Consider the following 24,705-nt stretch of genomic DNA (forward strand, 5'->3'; position numbering starts at 1 on the left):
TAGATGATATGAGCTTAGTAACATTAACCCATCTTAACGTCAAGGTAAATGTTATTATATTTACCGATTGCATTTTTTGATCTTTTTTTCTTTCTCTTGTGCGTTACATACGTTTGTTGATTGTTGATTTTTAATTTTTGTGTTTTCTGTGTTTCTCTTTTTCTTTTAGTGAAATCTTCAAACTCAACTCAAGCCCTGTTTTTGGTATCTTTTTTCATCAAATATTCCACCTTTTTACTGGACAACAACCACCATGTTATTTACATTTGTTTTCACCCTTTTAGTAACAATATCAGGTAATTTACCATTTTTGTTCATTCAATCACACATTGGAACCTTTTAGCTTAATGCTTTTATCGCTATGATGTTAACATTGAGAAGCAATCAGTCCTTGTTTATTCATGTTTGATAGTAAAAGTGATTGAGCTTTTTAATTTAGATTTATGTTCCTTGACAATTAAATTTCAAACTAACCATTGGTTTGCTTTTTAGCAACTACCAAATGTTACTCAAACTGCTGGTTGAAATATTGGAAATATAATTGAAAGAAATTGTAAGATTGGAGTATTTTAGGTGAAATTAGATTGTTTAGCTTTAGTTGAAATAATTCCAGGTGTAATATATAAATAGTTGAATGTAACGATTGAGGAGAATGATTATTTCCATGAAAATGGTTAACACTCGTTATTAATTCAAATTTTGCTCCAAAACATTAGGTTTCCAATGCCAACGCCAAGGACCTCAGTTTAACTTTCCCGGTAATAATGGATCACCTGGTTCACAAAATTTTCAACCCTTCTCACCACCGGCTGCTCCAGCTTCAACACCGAGGGAACAAAACTCAGCTCCAGCCAATGTACCCGCTCCACCACGACCCATTCCAGCGGTCAACTTTGTCTGCCCTGAAAAGACTGGATTCTTTCCACACTCCAAAAGCTGTGATAAATATTATGCCTGTGAAAATGGTACCGCTACCTTGAAAACCTGTGGAAATGGTTTAGTTTTTGATGATGCTGATTACATGAGGGAAAACTGTGCCTATCCATTCTCTGTTGACTGTGGTCAACGTACAGACATGGGTTAGTTTACTTTTTTGATTTTTATTCAATCCAATCCATTGTTTCCAATCTAAAGCCATTCTCGTTATCCATTCAACCCTTGAGACGCTATCTTTTAACAGGAAAACATTTCCAGCTAACGTAAGGTTACTAGCTTACAGCCGTGTCTATCCTTTTCATTTCTTGTTGGTGTTGCCCTGATATTTTGACCTAATATTGTCAATATTTGGTGCTTTTGTTATCTAATTTGCCTGCTGAACAAAGCTTCTCCCCATGATGATGATGTTTAACAGTTATCAATCAATACAGTCAAAGTTGGAAGTAATGGTTAAGGGTTAAATGGTTTTTTGGTTTCACAATTAATATCTTGAAGTTTCAAAAAAATCACAATCTTTGTTATTGGAAGGTGTTGTTGACTTTTAGATAAGATTTTTTTCCTCTCCTTCACTCCTTTTATTGACATCATCATCAACAGCAATCAACAAAATTCGATTCACGTTGGCGTATAGACATTACACCTTAGACGTTTCATACTTTCGCTGACAACGATTAGTACCACACCTGCGATGCAAAACTGTTTAAGCTGATGATCGCCTTAATCATGAGTAATATTTGAACATTTAAATTGAGCTCAATACAAAGCAAGTGAAATGAAATTCCGTTGATTGTTTGTATAATTGAACGCGAATAGACTACATCCAAGCCTACCCTGAGAGATTAGGTAATACAAATTATTAACCTTAAAATGATTAATACTTTTAATGATGGACCAAATGATTTACCTGATGCATATTAATACATTTAGATTGTCTTGCTCATGGTTTTGTTAGACAGTCTTGATTGTTGTTTCTGGATGGTCTGTCAATTGAAACTAACATTATATGTTTAACAAATTATTTACCAAATAATCTCGCTTTCATCTCAATCATGCTTTATTTTGCCAGCCTTTTATCATTAAGATGACAGCAAACATCAAACAATATGAAATCGTTAAAATGAAAACCGTCAAAATCATGCTCTACTTGCAATTGATTGCAATCAAAGGTTTGCTCATCTTCATCCAACTGAGTCTTTAAACACCAACAGATACACTTACACTTGATGCACTTTTCAACTCTAATATAGTTTTAATCACAATAATCACTCCAGTATCACTGAAATATTCATGGTGCGAATTATATTCAACATTAATTGTCTAATCGGTTTATTTATGCCTACAATTTGAATGTCAACAGGCATTTAATTACCATTTTATCAACCATTTATACGGACTGTGCCTTCGTCACAGAGCAATTAACTGACTTGAAATGTGATGATGGTAATCAGTGACAACAGTAAAATTTTGTAACAACATGAGAATGCTGATGATACAAGCTTAGTTTAGACGCTAATTTATTCAGTTCCAATTGGATGGATAAAATTTTAATATCGATAACTTGTAGAGTTAAGCATTTTACAAAAGCTTGAAAAAATATATTACAATCAAAGCTAATGATAATTATGTTTAACGGTCTACTCTTATACATATTTACAGCTTGATGGAGTTGATGCCAGCTTAACCCAAACAGTTGCCTAATATGCAAATAAAAAAGTGGAAATTTAACAATTTCTCGATTCACCAAACTATAATACATAATGAGATAACAATTAGACACACTAAGATGTAATTTAGTTAGTTTATTATTCAATTTATGGTTTAGGATGGTCTTTAGATCATCCACAATAACAGTAACAACAAAAACCTATTTTTGCTTCTAAACAAACCCGAATAATTTTCTGGTATTTGGAAAGCTTTGAACCCAAACACTGGTTAAATTAGGAAAATTGAAACATGTAATTAGTTTGTAAAAACAAACAGACAAAAATTATTGATCAATTTACGCTTAAACATGCAATTAATCACAATTAAGTTGGCAAACATTTTCAAGTTTCACTTTTAACTTAATTTCTTAATTCACCTTATAGCCGGTATTATATACCAACGGAAATTTTCAATATGAAGATTATATGAGCAAAAGAATCCAAACAATCAAAAATTGAATCAAGATATTAAATGGATTCGATGGGTGGAAAAGACTTTCATCTTTTATATTGATTTAGATTTAATCATTTCTCATTTTGTTGTGTTTTTAATTCCGGGTCTTAAGTCTTGGAGGTTCGGTAAAGTCAGGATATTAAGCCAAAGCTTCCTAGTTTCATGTGATTTAATAATAGACTATCATTATTCTTGATAGATTGGACCATTTTGAAACAGAGATTTCCAATTACAGCGATTTTAATTTCTGATTGTTTCTCTCGGAGATTGTTTTGATTCACTGGTAAAGCATATCAGAATAGCATTGTTTGAATATTTGACAGGTCCACTTGCCTTGACTGGTTCAACAACACAAGAAATGAAAAATAAGACTAATTGGTGAAGTTAATTGATGCACAAAATATTCAAATACAAATTGTGAATATAAATTGTAAACAAAGAAACCAGAAAATTATTGGCCATCGCCATCTTTTGTAAAATTTACAAATTAAAACAAAGGATTTCCCCTTCTGTGAAAGAGAGGGAAAATGTAACCAATTGTAACCCTTGAACCGGTAAAATGACCGTTAATTTTTCTGTTTTTATTTTTTGAAATGGCATCTTTAGGTTACAATGTTTTTCAATTAGTGATTTGGTTTGATTTAATTTAATTTTTAATTTTTAATCTCATCCAATTCAGAACCACCCATAAGTACACCCAATTGTCCACGATTATATGGTATCTTCCCTCATTCAACCAACTGCAAAGTATTTTACTCATGTTGGAATGGTGAAGCCAATAGGTATGACTGTCCACCCGGATTGGCATACGATGATGAACAGCGTGTTTGTGTTTGGGCCGATTTAGTTAATCGATGTGATAAAGCAAGTAAGTACAATTAAAAATTTTGAACATTTTTACTCATTAATTTCATTTTCTATTAATTGATAAATTAGATGGTAAAAAAAGAAGATAAAAATGTGCTCTTGGCTTTCATTTTCTTGTTTTTCATCAATTTTCACTTGTATCGTTTGCCCACCTCATCACATCTCGTTTCATTTATACTTTATCATTTCTTAATTTTTTTCTCTCCTTTACATCTCACAATCATTATCATCATCCTCCCACCTCCACCCAACTATTATTATGAGCTCTATCAATCAAATTTGACCTCAATAACGGTTAATTTGTTGAGGCAAATGAACTAAGAGAGAATTGAGTTGTGCTGAGAAAATGAAAATAAATAAATAAATAAAAATCTTCTTTTTATCACCAGAAAACAACCAAACCACATCAACATCAGCAACAAGAACATCTTAAAGATCAAGTTAAGAAACTTCAAGTGTGTGTTGTATCTTAAGTTGAGGTTTAATCACTAAATTTAGCTTAGCAATCAATTTTTTGACCAAAAGGTAACAAAATATACACTATTCTATTAATAAGTACGAACTCAAGTTTTTATAAATATAAATTTTTCTTTTTTTCCTCTTGATTATTATTAATCTGAATCAACAGAACCTTTTCCATTCCATTCATTAATTTATTCTCTCATCTGCTCACTCAAGTTCAATTGATGAAACTATCCCTAACAGATGATGATTATTTTCATTGTGACTAAGGCGATGATGATAATGATGACGAGAGCCTTGAAGTAATCTTTTACAACAGCCAATTCAATGTTTCTCTGATTGTTATTAACATGTAAATTACTCACACTTGGCTCATTTATTCTGATTTCATTTGAATCATTTCAATTTAATGATAATTTGAATTTCATAATTTTATTGTTACTCTCATTTTATGATCATTACTCTGAGTGAACATACTTGAAGTAAAGTCAATTTCCTAATCAAGTATTATTTTTATCGTGTTAATGCATTGAGTTTTTCATGTATTGATGCAATTAAATTTAAAGAGTTGAGTTACTGCTGCGACACTTCTTAACAAGTCATTGCTCATTATTAGTCAATTTGCCTTGAAGTCTGACTAATGAATCTTCAAACAGCAGTTTGATTCAAATTAATTCATCAAGTAGATGACAGGAAATTGAGATGTTTGTTTGAATTGGGTTTGTTACCTAGAAATTGTTATAGATTACCATCTTTCTAATGAATATACTATTAACTTTCGTAAAATGTTATCGCATTTTAATTTCAATATTTTGTAGCAGTTCATTAAATCATAATATAATAGCCAAATTGTCCAATTATCTGCATTTTTATTACCAACTTACATCAATCAACACCTGACCGTAATTTTAATTTAAACTTGTAATCTGAAGCTGCTATTATTTACTAAATTTAGCATTTACAGATAGTTTAATAAACCTGATAAATTTTATTACAATTAGAAAGGCTTAATTGACTTTCATCTAAATCACCAGTTTTAATTTCTTATTAATGGAAGTTTGTTAACCTCATCAACTTTCCATTTTAATCATTTCCAAACAATTGTGTGGCATCAACAATTTTCATACTAAAATCATGAAAAGCTTCAACACTTCGCAATAATTTTGTAATTTTGATCATTTTTCTCATGAATTTTTTATTTTCTACTTTCAGCTTTAACTGATGGTTTCGTTTGCGCAGAAGGCGGTGAAAGTGACCAACCTGGACATTATACTCGCCATCCTCATCCAACCGACTGTCGCAAATTTTACGTTTGCATTGATGGTGTTGCTCGTGCTTATGGTTGCTCATTCGGAACCGTTTTCAATACTGATACACTTCAATGTGATGAACCTGAAAACGTTCAAGGATGGTAAGCATTGACATGATAAATTTAACAAAAGATGGTTTTAACAATTGAAATTTCTTTCTCTTTACAGTGAAAAATATTACGGTGATATTGACCCAAAGACAGCCAAGAAGCTCAAAGGACAAAATTAGTTTACTAATTTCAAGAAGAAGAAACAATTCTCAAGCCATCTCATGATAATCATTTAATAATCCATTTTTTTTATTTTAAAGAAAATCAATTAATCAATTATGTTAATTATCCTCTGATCCTTCTTTTTTGTGTCCATTGTCAAACAAAATCTTTGATGTAAAGGAAAAATACTCACCAGATGAAATTACCAAAACTGGAATTAAATTTTTTTTCTCAAAGGAATCAAAATGTTTGATCAATTAATGCTTTAATCAAGACAATTTATTTTATAGAGTCGGAGAGAAATGGTTTACTTTTAGCCAACAAGATGGTGCCACATGAATACTCGACATTAAACAATCAAAATTTCCAAGTCAAATTAAAGTTCAACATTGAATCAAGCCATGGATCATTGGTTATCAAGGAATCATTAGATGGACACAATAACACTTTTGGCTGTTGTTAATGAAAAATATTATCATTAGGTTTTATTTACCTCTTCAAGTTGGATAATTCAGTTGAAAAACAAAAGTTTGATAGATGATCCAGTAAAGTGTTCAAAGTGATACAACAAAAGTACCCAAACAAGGACCAACAAATGAAAGATGAGCAAACAAGAAATGGAGACTGAAAATGAAAAAGCTGACCAAAGCACTATTTTCATTTCTGCTTCTGTGATTATCCAAGTCATCATTATCATCAGCTCTTCGATTTCTCTCTTTGCTTTCTTCTTTTTCTTCCTTCTCCCCAGTCTCCCTCTCTTTACTCTCTTAACCCGCTATTCCTGTCTTCATCTGTCGTCTACAGTGATTTTTTGGTCTCTTCCGTTTCATCATCTGTTTGCTTCAATAAATCTTCCAGTTGAAAGCATTTAAACGTACCAATCTCAGTCATCTTTTTTTATGTACAAGATGAAGAAGATGAAATCAAATTGATGTTCTTTCAACAATCTTTCACTAAAAGATACAAGATTGAAGCTGATACAGAAATAAAAGAGCTAAGAAGCTATTATCAAAAAAAGAGTGTAAAAAGTGAAACAAACAAATGGACTATTATTATCAAAGTCAAGGTGGTGTTTTGGTCTCATCAAGGATTGTACATTATCAAAGATGATCATCAATATGAACCGTTAAATGCTGATGTATTTCCCTGCATTTTCAACTAACTATGGGAATCAATGATGATATAAGAACGTCCCAATTTTGGAAAAACAAAGAGAATCAATTTTGCGAAGAAAAGAAAACAAAAGGAATAACGTTTCCCATGTTGAACAATCAATTATATTACTGATCATTGGTTGACAACAAAATCATTGATTGTTGGAACTTCTCCACCATTGGATAGTTGAATTTAATTAAAACATTGAAACAGTTGAAGTTATCGCAACAATTGGGCTGATTGTTCAATTTAAACTGTATATCAAGCAAAGGAAAGATGAACAAAAAAGAATGGTTATTTAATGCTGATGAAAGATTGAACCCTGAAAGATGAACAAAGAAAAAGGCAATTTCTGTCTCTCAATTAAATAGCATTATCATCTTGAGCCTTTCCTCTCATCCCTGACTATGTCCAAATGGCAAGCAAAGACCAGAAAGATGAGCAAGAAACAAGAAGCAGAAAAGGATTCCCTGCAAAAATCACTAAATCACTGTAAATGTTGTTCCCATTAGCCTGATTTAAGCCACTATTTTATCCATTAGTATCAAACCATAAAAGCAATTGTTTCATTGTTGGACAATTGATTCAATCCCCTAATTATCACCTATTAACACTTGATTATCATCTAAAAAGGAATTGGAATCAATCAATCGTAATCCAAATGGAGATTCAATATTTGAACCAGATTTTTCGTCTTTTATGGGTTAACCATTTTATTTATTGCATATGTTGTTTTTTACAAATTTTTGTGTCGTTTTACAATTTTTAAATGATTTACAATTTACAATTCAATAGGATATGTGAGTTAATCTTGAAATTGATTGAAACATGGAAACATTTAAAGTGTCAATTGTGATGAAACAAATTGAAAACATTGAGCTGAGTAGAGAGAGAGAAGAGGATAGAATTGAATTAAAGGTGTAAAAATTTTGGGTTATCCAATTGAACATCAACTTTTCCTGTCAACATCAAGTGTAACATATTCATTTGATGATCTGGGTTTAACTGTGATTGCTGTTGATGATTTACCTTGCACACTTTTACCCAAACTGTTGACATGATCAACATTGGTTGATTTGTTTAAATCATTTAAACAACTTGAATTGATTCCATTGGAATGGTTCAACTTTAAAAGGTTAACAGTGTTCACATTTTCACTGTGGCAATTTGATTGTGAGTTATCCTGGTTACACTGGTCAGGTAAAGGTTGACCATTATTTATCACAATTGGATAGCAATTTAATTTATTGGACCGATGAACAGATGAACCTCCATTAGGTAAACTGATTGATCGTTTAATTTCAGAAGGGCTCATCGGTCTACAGGTAAATGGACTATTAGATGTTACCCTTATTTGACTTGCATGGTAAATATCTTCATCTGATGAAGTTAAATGATCATAATTACACTGGCAATGGTGATGATCAATAGAGTCAAAGTGATCACCATCAGAGGGATAAAACTGGTGTCCAGTGTTGTGCTGATAAGGTAATGATGATTGATGAGTAAATGGATAAATCAGAGATTCCATTGAACGGTTCAATCGACAAGCATACAGATAAGACAAGGGTGGAGGCGGTGGAGGTGGAGGTACTGGTAGTGAAAGGTCCAGGTTAACCGATAGTTTGACTGGTGAGGGTGGACATGAGGTTGATGTTTGATCCTTGTAAGGTGGCTCTTTGGGTGAACCTTTATCCTTGCCTTGGGTTGACTTTTCGTGCAACAATTTTAATTTTCGTGTAAAATCACTTAACGATCTTGACAATGGATTAACTAATTTATTTGCTTCATTGCGATTACCGTTGGTTGATGAAGATGAGGTTGAGGGTGAGGGTGATGATGATGAGGCACAAATACTTTGATTGGTATCATTAATTTTCTTGCTTGAATTAAGGATGGTTAAAAGGGAGAGTAAATTATCATTCAATTGTTTCTGGTTTACTAGATAAATTTGCTCCTCACATTCATTAAGTTCACTTTCACCAATCAATGGAACCATCTCAAGATAATCATCGTCTTTATCCTTATTATTACCCGATGATTTGTTAACCATTAAATTGTAATTAACTTCACCTACCAAAGGATCCTCCGAGTCTATCAATCTCTGTGATTTATCTGGTTCATCAGGTAAAGAAACGGCTGGCTTTGGATTAACCAGATTAACCAGTTGTTTCTTTAAAAGGCCAACATTCTGGTAATATTGCAATGATCGGACAAAATCAATGTTTACATAATTATTGTTGATCAGATTATCAGTTAAATTGTCACTTTTGTGCGAACAGTTAACTCTTTCCTTGTCTACCAATTTATCATCATTTAAAATTGATTTATTGATTGAATGAGAACAATTGGAATTAGAATTAACTTGTGATTCGTTTAATTGTTGCTTCAGTTCAACCTTTTGCTCTTCATTGACGCCTTTGCAGCTTCCATTCAATTGAGTTGCCTTATTTGACTCGACAATCGGGTTAACCAGAAAATTACATTCTTTACATAAATCACTACCAAAGCTTATTGAATCTTTTTGATTAGTTGAATCACAATTGAGTCCATTATTACACCGGCCTGAACAGGTTGATTTATCCAATGAATTTATCTCTTCTTTCCTTAATCCTTTATCCTTTAAACCCTTTTCCAATCCATTGAGAGTATTTAAATTTTGGTCACAATTTGGTTGAGATAATTTACCATTATCATTAACTGTATTACTGGAACCATTAAAATGAATCTGAAAAGAGACACAAAAATGATTACAATGAAAAGCTGGAAAAGATGAAACTAATGTCAATTTGAGAAATGATTAAAAATGAAATTAACTTTTTCATAATCACAAGTTAATCTTTAATCAATAACCTTAATGAACACAAAATCATGATGATAATCATTGAGGGAAAAGGTGAAATTATCATTGAGAATTAGATTTACACAAATGGCAATTTCAATCCATTGATGGTACATTCAATAAGCCTAAAGGCAAAGGCTTACTTTGTTTCCCTGTTAATCACTTGAACATCTAACAGTGAAAAAAACTTTACATTTCAAAAAGATGCTCATCATCTTCATCTTCATCCTCATCTTTAGTGTATCATTTCATAATCGCAAAGTGTTTCAAAGTGCATTTCACTGACACTTAAAAACCATTTTTTCCCTTCACTTTACTCTTGTTTGTGCCTTTTATCCTCATCACTTAGCGATGACAATCATCTTGGCTCATTTGAAAGGAAACTAATTCTATCTTTTCCGTTTCTCTTTTACCATCTTTAATAATATCATCAACCCAATGAGGAAAATACGAGAAAAGAATCTCTGGATTCACACAAAAATTTTCATTTCTCATTCAATTTACAACACGAAACATGATCAAGATGAACATTTTTTGTCTTCACCAACTTTTCCCATTTCCCTGCAAACATTTCACTTTTCATCTTTTCATTCAATGCCATTTTCAATGTCATCTTCAATAATCTTTTGTTTTCTTCCTCTCAAACTCATCTTTTTTTTCATCCTCACTTTTACTTTTACATTTCATTCCATTTTAACATTTCAGGGAAATGATATATTTTTTGCTCTTCTCTTCAATGTTCAATGAAAATTTATCAAAATTGTTTTCTCCTTTTGTAAGCTTTTCTTCCTTAACACAACTAATTTTCAATTGAAGCAAACAATCGACAAGCTTTTCCCATTGTTCAACCTTCTTTACCAATCCAGGGTAAACTCGTATTGAATCATGTTGATTAAATTTTCTCAATAGTTTAACATTGAAAGAGTCATAATTGAACTACAGTCTAATCGGCAATGACTGATTTACCCATTTTGTGGTTCAAATTATCAGGCTCAAAAGCCATTGTAATTCAATTCAAGATCACAAAATTAGCTTCTTCAGGATGAAAATTGTGAAAAAAACGGAAATTATTCTTATTGCCTTTCTCCTCATTCAGTCCTTTTGTAGTTACCAATTTCCTGACAATCTTTATCCTTAACCAACATCTTCCAATGGAAAACTATTCAACAATTTGAAATATTTCACCCAAATTTGATTAAAAATAACTCTTACCTGTTGAAATTTTCTCGGAACATCATACATTTCTAGATTGTTGAGTATCATCTTGTCATCAACATCATTTTTGATTCCCTGTTAAAGATGGAAAATTTATTTTTAAGAAAAACAATGTTTTCTGGTTAGATTGGGTTAATGTTTACCTGGCATTGGGTTAAGAAGTGTTTGGGTATTTGATAGTGGCCAGTGATTAGCTTTTGAAGTAGCTTTGGATCGACCGAGTTTGACTCTGCTTGACGGGACGAGTTAAAGGTTGTCTGTTTAAGTGTATTGGTTGAGCTGCTGGTTGATTCAGCGTCAAACTCGGAGGGATACAGAAGGTGTCCATTGAGTGTTGACTTTGAGCCAATATTATCACTGGTTGGAGTCAATAGGTTGCACTCTGAGAGGCAAGAGCATATTGAGCTGCCATCCTGAAGTGCCAATAGACCCGAGTTGGCTGAACGCAACATCTTCAACTTGTCATACCAAAGCTCGGTTGAACCTGCAGCTGAACTGCAACATCCACTTGGTACTCTTTCGTTGCCTATGCTGCCATGATGATGATGATGGTGGTGATGGGTAAGGTGAAGATGATGAGCACTTCGAGGTGTTGAATACTCGAGAGAACTTTGATAACTTCCATTGCCACTAGAGATTGAACTGGTTCCACTTGAATGTGAGCTTGATGAGCAAAATGATATCCTATCTGAAAGGTTATTGCCTGAGAAGCAAAAAAGTTGTGAGAAAAAATTGAATTATTGTTTGAAATTGAGTTATGGTACCTTCATGAATAAAAAAGGCTGGTAATCAAGTTGATTGAATCTTCACTAAGCTGCATTGGAATAAAAAAATCAATTGATTTTTTACTAACAAGTCATAGTCTTCCTCATTTGTCACATTTGGTCTCGTTTTTTGTTAGGAAAAGCTGATTACTATCTCAATGACAATGACAGTCACTACTTTTATTGAAATTGATTTGATTCTAATAAACTTGTATTGACAATAATGGCAATTTTATTCTGGTTGTGCTCAAGCCAAGCATTTATGATAAATTTTATGCAAACAAAATTATCAATCCCAGTCAAATTTGGATAAATTTGATTCCAAAACGAAATAAAGTTTAAAATTTTCTTCTATCAATTTTCAAACCTTGTCTCTGATGATATTATTTATTTTCACGGAATGGTTATTAAAATCAGAAATCATTTGTTACATTAAATTGTTTACTCATTTGAATAAAGATTCGGTCAAAACTAGTCTCATTTGCAAATGAAATCAAGAGCTAAAAGCTTGAAATTAAATTGATTTGTATTGATCAAACTGTCTGTCTGATCAATTTTGATTGTCATGTTGTAACAAATGTATTAAAGTCAGTGAATCTGAAAATATTGACTGACGGTCGATCAAAGCAAAATACTTTTAAAAGTGAAAACATTTTCATAAAATTACTTAATGACTTATTCATATTTATTTCATATTTAATTGTGTTTTAATAAAATATTGCTTTTCTCACTAATAAACAATCTGATTTTGACAATCAATGGCCTGAGATTTCAAGAGATTCTGAAATAATGTAGAAACCAGAAAAAACTAAAGAACCAGATTCAGGTTCATTTTCAGAAGCCGAAGCTATTCAAGTGAAAGTCAAAGTTGACTGAATCAGGTATCAATACCAAAGGTTAGACTCAAAAATTGTGTTAGTTAACCAATCATTCAACATGATTAGTTGATCAGATTCAAAGTGATGTTATAACAATGACTAAAGTTGATCCCAACAGACGTTTGGTTGACATTATGTTCAATCCAATTGTTTCATTGAAAGTCAATCCGAACAAGTCTTGAGTTGAAGATTAACCCAAACTGGATTAACAGCCCTTTTCATTGAATAAACTGTCTTTTAAGGTATTAGTTGACTTACATTTATCTTGTTTAATGGATAATTTGCGTTTCGGTTGAAGATTACCAATTGATGCCAATTGAAATGCCTTCATTAGTTCACCAGTTTTCATCGTTGAAAGTACATGAAGACCTTCACCTGAATGGTCAGTAAAAGGAAGAAAAGAAAAGGTCAAAATTGTAATATTAAAAACATTTCATGTTTGTATTGCCAATGAATCTTAATCAACATGAGTGGAAACATTTCTCTCCTTTGATTGAGAAAGTAATTAAATTACAGGGGAAAAGATTAGGAATATAATGAAATCAAAGTTAACTTAATTTATCACCATTAGTATGACAATTGATACAGCTAAATGTAGTCTGACTTGTTACTTCAATAATCAAATCTATTTCAATGTTGTTGTGTTGTTTTTATTTACTTAATGTGATTAATATCATTGGAAACGAATAAGAAAGAAGAAAAAATTTATTTATTTTTCGCCATGCAACACCAAAAATTGTATTGATTAACAATCAATTCATTGAGCAATATTTTTGTGTATTGAAAGCAAAAAAGTTTGGCAAAAGCAAATTCATGATATCATGAAATATTGAACTGGAATAAAGAAAAGGAGTGAAACAAATTATACATGTAATAATGATATTGATCAATAAGAATCAACTGTTTTACACTTGTAAAACTATCAATCAAAAATGCAACAAAATGTTTCATTTGTTTCGGTACAACTAAACATCCAGTAAAGATGACAAACAAAATGTTTAATCGAAAGCTTCGAACGGTTCTACTTTGCTCAGAATTTTTCAAAAAGTTCAATCACTCGATCAACGTTTTTCATTATTTATTCTTACCTTTACCACAAGATGAACCACCTTCAAAGCAAAATTTGCCATTAAGTACTCCATATCGTCTGAGATCGGGCAGTGACCAGAGTCCAGCCAATCTTGGCGGATTACCAGAGACAAGAGCAAAGCACCCATCGCGAATGTGAAGACGACTTGGTCCAACAGTTAGTCTACTTTTGGCTGGAAATGAAACAATTTCAACTGGATATTGATGTTCTAAGGGTATAAATGAGAGAAGAAGGAAAGAGTTGGAATGAATTATTCTGAAAGTAAATTGATAAAGAGATGAAATTCAAGGAAACAGGAAATTGATGGATAACTTTAGGTATTGTTGTAAACAAAGGGAAAGAAAAGTAAAAGTTGAATAAAGCTTCAACTCGACTGATGACCATTACAGGGTAAACAGGGTAAAAGGAAAAAATAGAGTTCTTCTTCTTGAAACAAAACTATTTGTTCCCTGTCAGATTCATGTCAACCATGTTTCCTCTCTTTCTCTTTCTCTTTCTTGTCTAGTTAGGAAGCCACTTCTTTATACTCATTGAACCTTGTCAACTGATGATGGGCTGAGAAAAGCATCCGACTCTAACTCTGGCTAACCCAATTGCCTTCTTGGTCAGCCTTATGGTTAAGGTTAACTTATTACCCTCAATGGTTTCATGGTTCATGACTTTTTGTTTTTTTCATTTTTCTCTTTATATCAACCTCTTTTTTTCATATTTATAATACTTGTAATAGTATTTTTGTTTGTTTGGTCATTTCATTGCAATACAATCAATGGAAATAATGATTCAACAAATGTAACCAAATAATGTTATTACATGATTAATGTTTGATGAACATTTTTTCCCCTCTCATGTTTAGTAAACTATCTCGGAATCATGAATGTAAACATTAGACCTGATGAAATGCAAAACACACCAACAATATTATTATATAATTATTACATTGACAAATATTTACAGACTCATCTTGGGATGAAAATTTGTAAATAAAAGTATCAAAAATAAGAGTGAACCTCTTAGAGATTACCTAACCGATTAGCATGAAACTTTATATGAATATGCATGTATATTGTCCAAAAAGATGTTTGACGAGACATGTGAATTGGGAGATATTGATAAACGATCGAAAAAACTTTAAAGACCTTTTGAGGCCAAACCAGTTAGGACGAACGGTTGATATACAGAATCTCCAAACTATTAGCTGCTTTACATTGAATACAATCAGAATCTGCGCTCAAGAACATTGTCTGATCTGATCAAACGGTTGGAAAGGTAAAATTTATTTCTCAAAACCATTTGATTACCGTGATGGAAATGGTGATGGTACACGTGATTACGGTTTTTTTTTAAATTTTCTTAATCAAATTGCTGATTTTTACGCAGATGATTGTATGATTAAAAATTGTATAATTCTCCGAGCTTTGTCTTACTTCAGGTCACCTCTCTGTGGTCGTTCAACGAAACAATCTTTCTTAAAATGATTCATGAACAATTTCCAATCTGCGAATCCGAAACAGCAACCTTGGCAAACAATCAAGTAATTATTGACAAGAATGTGTCCCATGAGATTATTGGCATCTGAAACTTCAAACTCGCCCTTGCATGGACAGCCATCATAATCGCAAGTCAGAATTTTATCAGCAATTATTCTAGCTCGCACAGTCGCGATCTTATGGTACGAAACAAATTTTGAGCTGGTCCCTGGTCTTCTCTTATAAATACGGAATCGAATAGATTTTTTGTCGTCGATCGGGTGTTTGTGGGCTGTGTTACACAAATAAATGCCGAAATAATCGCCAGATTCGTTAAACTTGTAGATTTCATTTGAATAAATAGTTGGTATTATCTGTTCAGTAAAATAGTTCCAAAATAGATGCGCGGAAGACTGGTCTGAATTTTTTCCAGTTTCGAGGAGAGCACGCATGAAATCATTGCATGTTGCGAATTTTGTGATGAGTTTTTCTTGTTTGAGAGGATCGTAAGCAAGCGTGACAAGATCACAAAATTTCGCTGCGATTTGGTTAGGAACAGCTTTAGGTTTTGGCTGTTCATAAATTGATTTTTTTGCTGTACCTAGAGCAGGATAATAGCGCCAATGATCTGCAAATTGTGGATTCTCTTTCGATAAATGCATGATTCAGCGTGCACGTTGGTCGGTTGTTTTCCTTTGAACACTGAATTACATTTTACGCAGTGAAACGTAACCTTTAAGACATCATCCGCGATGTGTCTTCTCATTTTGACATCGAGCAGTTCCTTGCTGCATTTTTTTGCATCAGTACAAAGAGTGCAAGTGTAATTCCGGGCATCATCTTTTGGACATTTTGCCATCTCTCGTACCACAGCATTATTTAAAGTAATCAGATCATTATACTTGCCATGTTGATCAATGATTTGGAAATCAGAACAATAATCACATTCATTTTTTTGTGTGTGTTTCCATGCGACACATGGCGCCGATGAGATCCAAATCATCAAAATTTTTTTCAACAGAAAACGCTTGAGCTTCTCGTTTTTCGATCTAATCATTCATAAAATCAATTGCAAACTGCCAAAGAAGAGGCCAAGGTGCATCTTTTTCAGGATAAGTTGAAGGCGTTGCGTACAAGAAGTTGAGCTTATCGTCATCAATAGTTTTGTCAAGCTCACCGCCTTTTTCTTTTTCATGTACAGATGACGTTTTTGAGTGGTCTGGTGAGTTCGCTGTAGACATTTTGTCTGCCAATCTTGTTTCATATTGCTGAAGCAAAATCTTCAACTCGGGTGCAATTGGATGTGTATCTTGCCATTTCATGACCAATTATTCGCTCAAAATATCCTTGCCAGAGTAACATAGTTCTTTCAAATCAGCAGGCATTTCTCTTGCTTTTTTTTTGAAACAATCGCTCTTCTTCAACATCGATATTGTAGAGATAGAAAGGATAACGCTTCGAAGATTTAACATTTTCATTCATACCATCAACTGTAACTCTTGTGAATAGTTCAAAAGTATGTGAATCCTGCGCAGTGATTGTAGACAGCTCAACGACTCGCCATTTTGTAACACCGGAAGCTGGGCCACTGAAGAGCATAGCGTAAAGTTCATTGTCTGTTCTTTTTCGTTTAGACATTTAAAGAACGAATTTGCGCACTTGAACACAGAATTAGAAATAAAAGCTTTGGAATCAGAAAAATTGAAATAAAACTGGCTGCTGATTTGAAAGAACTATGTTATGGACGTGTACCACGGTGAACGGTAATGGAAACACTCATATCCTTGGCAGGCATGAGCTATGAGCAGGTACAATAACAAATCTGAAAATCTGAATCCAATCTGAATCAATTGACCTTCAAATTTCAGTTAGAAGTCAAATAACTGACTCAGTTTTTCAATCTGATGCAGCTCATGGTTCGAATCTCGAAGTCTTAGTTTGATCGTGATTTGCTTGTGAATTTTTAATTATTACTTCTCAAGTTTATTTTTTACAATGTTTTTCGATGCGCTGCCAGAGGAAATTTTGCTCATCATTTTTGGTGAATTAAAGAATAGGATGATTTATGTAACTGCCACAAAGGTAAGTTTGTGCAAAAAATCATGAATCAACTCCTTTATTCAACTAACCTGTGTGGATAAATTATGGGACTTTAACCCATACAGATACATTAAAAAAAGTCCCATAATTTATCCACACAGGTTAGTAGGCAACCAAGAATGTTTTGATGCTCTTAGAATGTATTGATTTTAAGCAATTAAATTCGTTCGATTGTTTCGATTTTTGTGATATATTTATTGAATATTAGCTTTTTTATTTGCACCAAATTACATGTTTAAAAACATTAATTAACATACTTAAATTTTGATTTGTTTAAATCATCATTTTTTTATTTTTTTATTTTAAAATTTAATTGTTGATCAAGCAAAATCCACATTCATCTAAAGCTTGAATTCAATATAATCACTGATAAAAATTCTAATCATAACCATTGTTTAATTATTCTAGGTTAATAAATATTTAATTTAACATTGGATCCCCATAGAAAGGTTTTTTAGATTTTTTGGATTTTGATAAAAAATCCTATTGTGATGACCCATGTATTGGATTTGCTAACCGATATCTTATGTAGTTTCGTCACCACCGGCCCCAAATCTATGAGATTTGACTATGACTACAATCTCGTCTTTCCCTGCATGCAATAACGAATGAGAATTTTATAAACTTGAAACTTCAAAGCAAATCTTTTTTAATCAAAATCTGCACGGTTTACATACCTAGTGCTTGGACCATGTTTAGACCAATGCAAGCAAATAGAGTAACGAGGAAGAGAGACACAATTTTTGTTATTGCATTTGAACTTAAATTTTAGTTTTAAGGAAACTGTAAAATACAATGAAAAACTCGACAAGCTTTAAACTTGAATTGATATCATTTCTTTGGAATAAAACGTTTTTATACTCGACTTTTACTTGCTTAATTATACAATTTCACTCATTCAATTACATCTGAATAAATATCATGATGACAATAGACATTCACTTGAGGAACTTAATAAACATCGTAAAATTTTAAAATTATGATACAATGTAAGTCATCTGCGAATCATCAAATCGGCTCCTACTCTTTACTTTATTTTCTCATCTTACTCATCTTTGTTAGCTGGAAAAGCAAAGGTTATTTGAATGTTAGCTCGTGCTAAATTTTATTGTATTTGCTTTGAAATTATCATGAGTATACATTGACGAGGTCTTGGGCAGGTGATCAAAATATTAGATTGATATCAAAATAATAGATTGATATTTCGCAAATGCTAATGTATTCAGTGGAAAAGAATTTTATTTAAATTTGCTTTCCTTTGAAGTAGAAAGAAAGCTTTTTTAATAAATCGACCGTAAAGACAAAGATTATCACAATTTAAACTCACAATGATTACACTTTTATCTAATTGTCTTACCGATCAATTCGTCCATTGGATTATCCAAACACATCGAATGCATAGAAGAAAAAAAGCATTCAATTTCGTTGAGAAAGAATTCGAAATTCGAAATTGTGTTTGAAACATTTTTTCTCAACTTTTAATATGATTGATGTAAATTTCCGGTTAAATCTTGAATTGAAATAGCATTTTCATTTGAAAAGACAGTTGAACAGATTCTTAAAGGTCATAATGATAAACACGGCTCTCAACTTCGATGTTCAAGCGCCAAAACAATTTCATTCATCAGAAAATTCAGATTCTTACTGTCCATTGAATATCAACGTCTTTATCATCATAATCGCCACAATCAGGTAAATAAATTTTACTCTTTTTGCTCCCATAATTTCACTCTTAAACAATACACCCTTTAGAAGTCGAAATATTCACTAGATCAATTCAATTGTTAGGTTGACAATTCAATACTGGGATTAAACAGAAGCTCATGTTGACTTGTAGTTCATTTGTCATGGTATCAGTTTTATTTGGATGAGAATTAAATGAAAATTACTTGAGGGTATTTCAATTGAATGATGATTACAAGCTGTATTGCAATTATTACTGTTGGGCAAGTTGATTTAACGTTATTTGGATTCTCAAATGGTTGGTTTGGTTAGATGTGTTGATAGAGAGGAGAAAGGTGTAATTAATTGAATAAATACCTTGAGGAAGGTGAGATCTTATTGTTGTCTGCCAATGGAGTAAAGTTTCCCTTGAATTAAATGCCAACAACAGAACCATATCTTGACAAATTAAGGCCAAAGTATTGCTCTCCTTATCAAAGGTAAACCCAGTTTCCAGGCCAATGTACTTTTCGAGTGACAATGAAGCCTTAGTTAATCCACTTTTAATCCTTTCCTTTTCATCTCGATAAACCTGCAAGTGAAGGCAATCTGGAAAACAATGCAACAGAAAAGTTAAAATTCAATCAAAATTATAATATTGAACAATAAAAAATGAAATTTTTTCTCCAATTGAACAAGTGAATGTTATCGATTAAAATGGAAACAAGGTTAAAATGAATACTCAAGTATGCAAATTGTCATCACATTTGTATCACAATCAACATTTCCTTTTCCAATTTGCAAGTTAATCTTTTTTTTGCTATGCAAAGTTGTATTGATTGGAATGAACAATTTAATAAAAATATTAATAATTTGTAATGATGAATGAATGGAATAAATTGCCAACATTGTTTCATTTGGTTAAACAGGTTTCATCTAATTTCATGATAGTTGACATCATTTTCTGGTAGACACAGGATGATGACGAACATCATGTGAAATGATATTAGAATGTCGACTTTTAGAACAGTTATTAAGAAATAATGGAACCCAAAGGAATATCATTTAAAGATAAACTGAATGATGGCGAGCATCATCATCATCATCATTATTATGATTATTTTGATCAATCCATATTTGACTTTTTTCCTTCTCTTCTGCTTGTCCAGATTAACTTCATTCAACTTGATTGATACAAAAAGATGAACATCATCTTTTCTGGCCTTTCTTTCATTATCTTTACTGGACTTGCCATTGTAACTCTAATCATTATTACCATTTTCAATCAGTTTGATCATCTTGTTCAAGAAAACGGTAACAATGATGAGGCCGACATGCTCATTACTGGTTAAACTTGAAAGGATGTGAAGGGATGAAGATGAAGGAAAAAGGATGAGGTTGAATGGAATGATAAAGATGAAGTTTAGATGCTAATGATGTACATCTTTTTTTACTCATGATAGCGATGTAAAAGGAGAAATGATTATGATGATGATGATGATGATTAGTCGGGAAGTTCGGTAGGTGGATGATTGACCTTCAATGGTAAGAAGCAAAATGACATAATTTTTCATCATTTTCTTGTTCTTCTTTTATTTGGGACAAAAGCATCTTCCCTCGTCTATTTATGATAATTTAGACAATAAAAGGAGGAACCAATCAAATACATCTTCTGAATATTTACTCATCATCATTGTCTAGCTTCTTTTGTCCTTTACAGTGCAATGAATTGTCTGAAATTAGGAATAAATTTTAACTTATTTTACTCAAGTTCAAATTGAATGTTCAAAATACGACTTTGCTATTGGTAAAAGTTAAATCAATTTAATCAAGGATACAAAATGTTAAAAGATCAGAGATTCAACTCAAGTCCATCTTTGGTTTTTCATTATTATTGCAACAAAACCTGATTAAGATGTTTTTGCCTTCAATGTTTGACTCTGAAAGTCAACTTGATCTTGACTTCACCTCGAGTCAGTTAGTTGACTTGTCAGACACAAGATAAGTTTAAAAACAGAAACTAAGGAAACTGGATTACATGATATTTTCAATTAATATATGATACTAAATAATGAATTTAGGTTTAATAATCACTAATTAATCAGCCGCAAAGTGACAAAATGATTGAAGGAGCATAAGGTTATTTTGACAAGAAAATTTACTTCAATAATTGCAATATGAAACGGACATTTTGCTCAACTTGATACAAAGTGATTATTGGTTTATTTCAAAAGTTTAATCAATTGTTGATTGTGTTTATTGGAAATTGTTTTTATCTTTACTCAAGAATCACAATTGAATCTAGACTTTTCCACCAAAATGACCAATTTCTTGTACTTTTTCCGCCCTTTTTCCCAACTCTCTTATCTTCACCTTCATCATTTTACCTTTTGACTTTTTTTTGCTTGTTTACCTCAAAAAGACTATTAAAAGATATTTCACAGCAATTTACAGAGGATTAAAGTACTTGACTTTTCTCACTATTGTACTTTCTGGTCATTCCTTTAGTTATCATCATCATGTTCAATCATTTTCTTGGAAGAAGCAAAGAGAACGCAAAAAGACTGAAATTGGCAAAATACTAGTTGACACATTCCACATCAATGGGTAATCTTAAGACAGGAGGAAGATGGTTAACAAGAAAAGATGAAAACTGCGAAAAGAAGGAAAAGAAGAAAAGAAATGAAGATGAAGATGATGAGCAGAGAGTTTGATGGAAACCATTTAGAAGGCAGAATAAACATGGCGATGAAGATGATGGTGAAGATGAAGCAGATTGATTAAAGATAGAGTAATATATCTCATAAGAGGATACGGATCATTTGAAGCAATTAAGAAGCAATCCCTTGGAACGAAAGTTAACCAACAGAGGAAGAAGCAGATGAAGGCCAGGAAGGACAATAGAGTTACCATGAAATTAGGTTTTGGGTAATGATTTGGTTGCAATCAAGAAATGAGTTTAATCCTGTTTTCTGTTTGCAACTTCTGGTCGTTTCAGATTCTTTGACGACCAATTGCCAACTTTTCATGGTGAAATGTGTTCTTGATTAATTCAACTGATTACAGCAAATAATGAATCATGTCTATTAGTCTTTTGAGAAATTAAATTTTCCTCTCAACCTTTTCAAAGCAAAGGTAACATTTAATTAACAGTCAATTTGTTTGCATTTGTTTTAATCAAGTTTAACATGAAACTTAATCAATAACTTGTTTATCCATTCTTGCTCTTGGTTCCTGTCCTTGCCTTTTTCATTCATTAAATTGATTCATTATGTGAGATGAAAAAGGTGGATCCAAGTTTTTATTACAAAAATTGGGTGGTTCTCGGTGATGATTAGACTCTGGTACATTTGTGAATATCAAATGAGATGGGAACAGAAAAGATCAATTCCAATTTAATGTTTTATTATCTGTAAAAAGGTAATTTCAGGTATCCCAGTTTCTGGTCCGTTTTCTGGTTCATTTGTTATTGGCTTGTTGCTAAGTTAGACAGTGATTTAGGGTTGAGATTTGGTGTTGATGTTGGTTACGAGTTTAAGAGTTGAAGGAATGGAAAGACTATTTCAATGAAAAGATTTATGGATTGTATTAATGAACAAGTTTACTTTGTAAATGCGCTACTTTTCAATGGTTAAAGATTTTATTTGAAACGTAAAAAAGTGTGAAGTCGTCAATTATGGTTTGCATCAAATTGGCCTTGAATGATGAACGACTTAACTGCTCGTTTAAAAGTAAAGGCCACTAAAATGATCATCTTAAAGCAACATTTCTCTTCAATTTTACATTTATAACTGTCCAGTTGAGAGGATAACAAATTGGTTTTCAAGCTAAAAAATTTCTAATTTTATCACAGACCAATGCTTTTCAGCTTTATAATCCTTTCTTGAGTCGATTACATCAATATCTTTGACCAGAGTTATTTATAAAGCATAAAATGACAGAAATAATTTGCATTTGATTTATATTACTATGGATGTAGCATGGAAAACAACTTCTGATTACCGATTAGACACCAGGAAATTATGAAAATTATTATAAATGCGGAATACGATAAGTTATTCATCGTGATACTGAGATTCCATTATCTCGGTAAATCATGAGTAGCGTTAATAACATTGTTAAGATGTAAACATGAGTTTAATATTACTAATTAAGTTGTTGCATCCTTGCAAGTCATTGCCCTTGTAATTTAATACTTTCAATTTCATGTGAAAAACTTTATTAGGTTAAAAGCAAAATCAAAAATATGCACCTCATCATGTGTTTATATCATTGGTAACAGCCAGTTAATGTCATCTTTGAATATCTATATTTTTCCATTGAAACCAGGGTTATCACCACCACTATGCAATACTCCGCTAAAACGACAAACTGAAGTGGCTCTATGTTGGTGCGAGTCCTGATTATTGTATACTACTAGAATGGCCGACTAGGATTTGCACAGCTTTTTAAATGCTCTTGAAGCTCTCTCGAGTTCCGATGAAACAAGTAAAAATAATTCTTGTGTTTTACATTTGTTTGTCCCTTCTGTGCAAGTATTTTGCATACAGCAAGTTGTGCATCAAAAGTGCCTTAAAGTTTTCTTCCTGATTCGAGTATTACACCATAGACTTCTAAGCCATCGACTAACAAGCAACAAGATTGACAGAATGAAAAGGGATGAAAAACCAAAGTAAATGTTTTGTTCAATAAGCTACAGAATTTATGAGAGATAAAAAAAGTAAAAGTTGATCGAGACATGATAAGATGATGGTAGAGATGAACAGAAGATGAAAGAAAAGGTAAAAATGAATTGAATCAGCATATAAAAAGTATTATGAAATGAAAAGTTTGACAATATTAGATGGAACCTCAAGGGATTCCATGATAATACGAGTTCTATTGGTTGGAACAGATATCCTCAGGGTTATCATTATTATCATAATGCTCATCATCAACTGGATAACAGGGAAAAGTAAGAAAAAAGGAGAAACATATTTACAAATGAAAAAGGTAAGTTTGAGTTGATAAAAGTTACCAAAAGAAATCATTCTTTTTTTCCAGGTAACTTTACATTTCCAGATAAACTTGGATATTCATCAAGTTTCAGGGCTTTTATCATCCAAGATAAACATGATTATTATCAGTGTTTATATCATGTTCTTTCAGAGCATTTTCTCTATCAAATCATTGAAAGGAAAAAGAAGAAAAAAATTGAATCAAGAAACATTTTCTTTTCCATTCTAATTGTGTGTTTCAACTTTGATTCCAGTTTCATTGTTTTCCTTCTTTTCTCCAGATAATTCAGAGTCTTCAATTGATCAACTAAAATGATGAACAATTAAATGATTCATTGGATTCTGTGAGAGTGAAAATTTTCAGATGAAATTCGATGAAATTTGGAAATGAAATTTGATAAAAGAAGCTCGAAAAAAAAGGTTAAATTGAACACTTTGTTCATCGAGTTAACTCATTTTCACTTTCAACATTCAATTGAATCTGTTTTTCCTTTTATTTCACTGATGCGATTTCAGCTCATTTTTCAATCAAATTGAACAGAAACTCAGCAAATTGAACATTGTCAATGAATGATGAGTTTTAATGAAAAAT

The 24,705-nt window shown here is 32.1% G+C and overlaps 2 protein-coding genes and 1 long non-coding RNA gene across 3 annotated transcripts in view; 2 read left to right on the forward strand and 1 right to left on the reverse strand.

Moving 5' to 3' along the window:
- Positions 1-2: 2 nt before the first annotated feature.
- LOC107366853 (protein obstructor-E) lies at positions 3-6,184 on the forward strand. The gene is made up of 6 exons (XM_015934495.3): positions 3-44; positions 170-296; positions 717-1,079; positions 3,773-3,961; positions 5,635-5,833; positions 5,901-6,184. Exons 2-6 carry the CDS (start codon positions 254-256, stop codon positions 5,959-5,961), a joined length of 855 nt encoding a protein of 284 aa, XP_015789981.1. The 5' UTR covers positions 3-44; positions 170-253; the 3' UTR covers positions 5,962-6,184.
- On the forward strand, positions 1,640-1,983 carry LOC149094011 (uncharacterized). The gene is made up of 2 exons (XR_016199129.1): positions 1,640-1,779; positions 1,864-1,983. It is a non-coding gene; the product is annotated as an uncharacterized LOC149094011 (long non-coding RNA).
- Positions 6,185-7,785: 1,601 nt separating the features above from the next.
- LOC107366864 (uncharacterized) overlaps positions 7,786-24,705 on the reverse strand; it is a 44,077-nt gene continuing 27,157 nt past the window's right edge. Inside the window, exons 3-8 of the mRNA XM_015934508.3 lie at positions 19,495-19,725; positions 13,887-14,096; positions 13,057-13,173; positions 11,300-11,859; positions 11,154-11,231; positions 7,786-9,827 (exon numbers count right to left, since the gene is read on the reverse strand). Coding sequence (XP_015789994.1) covers positions 8,049-9,827; positions 11,154-11,231; positions 11,300-11,859; positions 13,057-13,173; positions 13,887-14,096; positions 19,495-19,725 — 2,975 coding nt within the window. The 3' untranslated portion in view covers positions 7,786-8,048. The remainder of the gene's footprint in view (positions 9,828-11,153; positions 11,232-11,299; positions 11,860-13,056; positions 13,174-13,886; positions 14,097-19,494; positions 19,726-24,705) is intronic.

The sequence above is a fragment of the Tetranychus urticae genome, chromosome 2 (genome assembly GCF_039701765.1).
Source record: "Tetranychus urticae isolate SD_2017Ah chromosome 2, NJAU_TeUrti_SD_1.0, whole genome shotgun sequence".
Lineage (NCBI taxonomy): Eukaryota > Metazoa > Arthropoda > Arachnida > Trombidiformes > Tetranychidae > Tetranychus > Tetranychus urticae.

What these genes read in the sequence shown, in the direction of transcription:
- LOC107366853 (XM_015934495.3), top strand. Translation starts at nt 254, where the DNA reads ATGTTATTTACATTTGTTTTCACCCTTTTAGTAACAATATCAG. An exon ending in CCTTTTAGTAACAATATCAG is followed by an intron (nt 297 to 716) that starts GTAATTTACCAT and finishes CCAAAACATTAG; the next exon opens with GTTTCCAATGCCAACGCCAA. An exon ending in TGGTCAACGTACAGACATGG is followed by an intron (nt 1,080 to 3,772) that starts GTTAGTTTACTT and finishes CATCCAATTCAG; the next exon opens with AACCACCCATAAGTACACCC.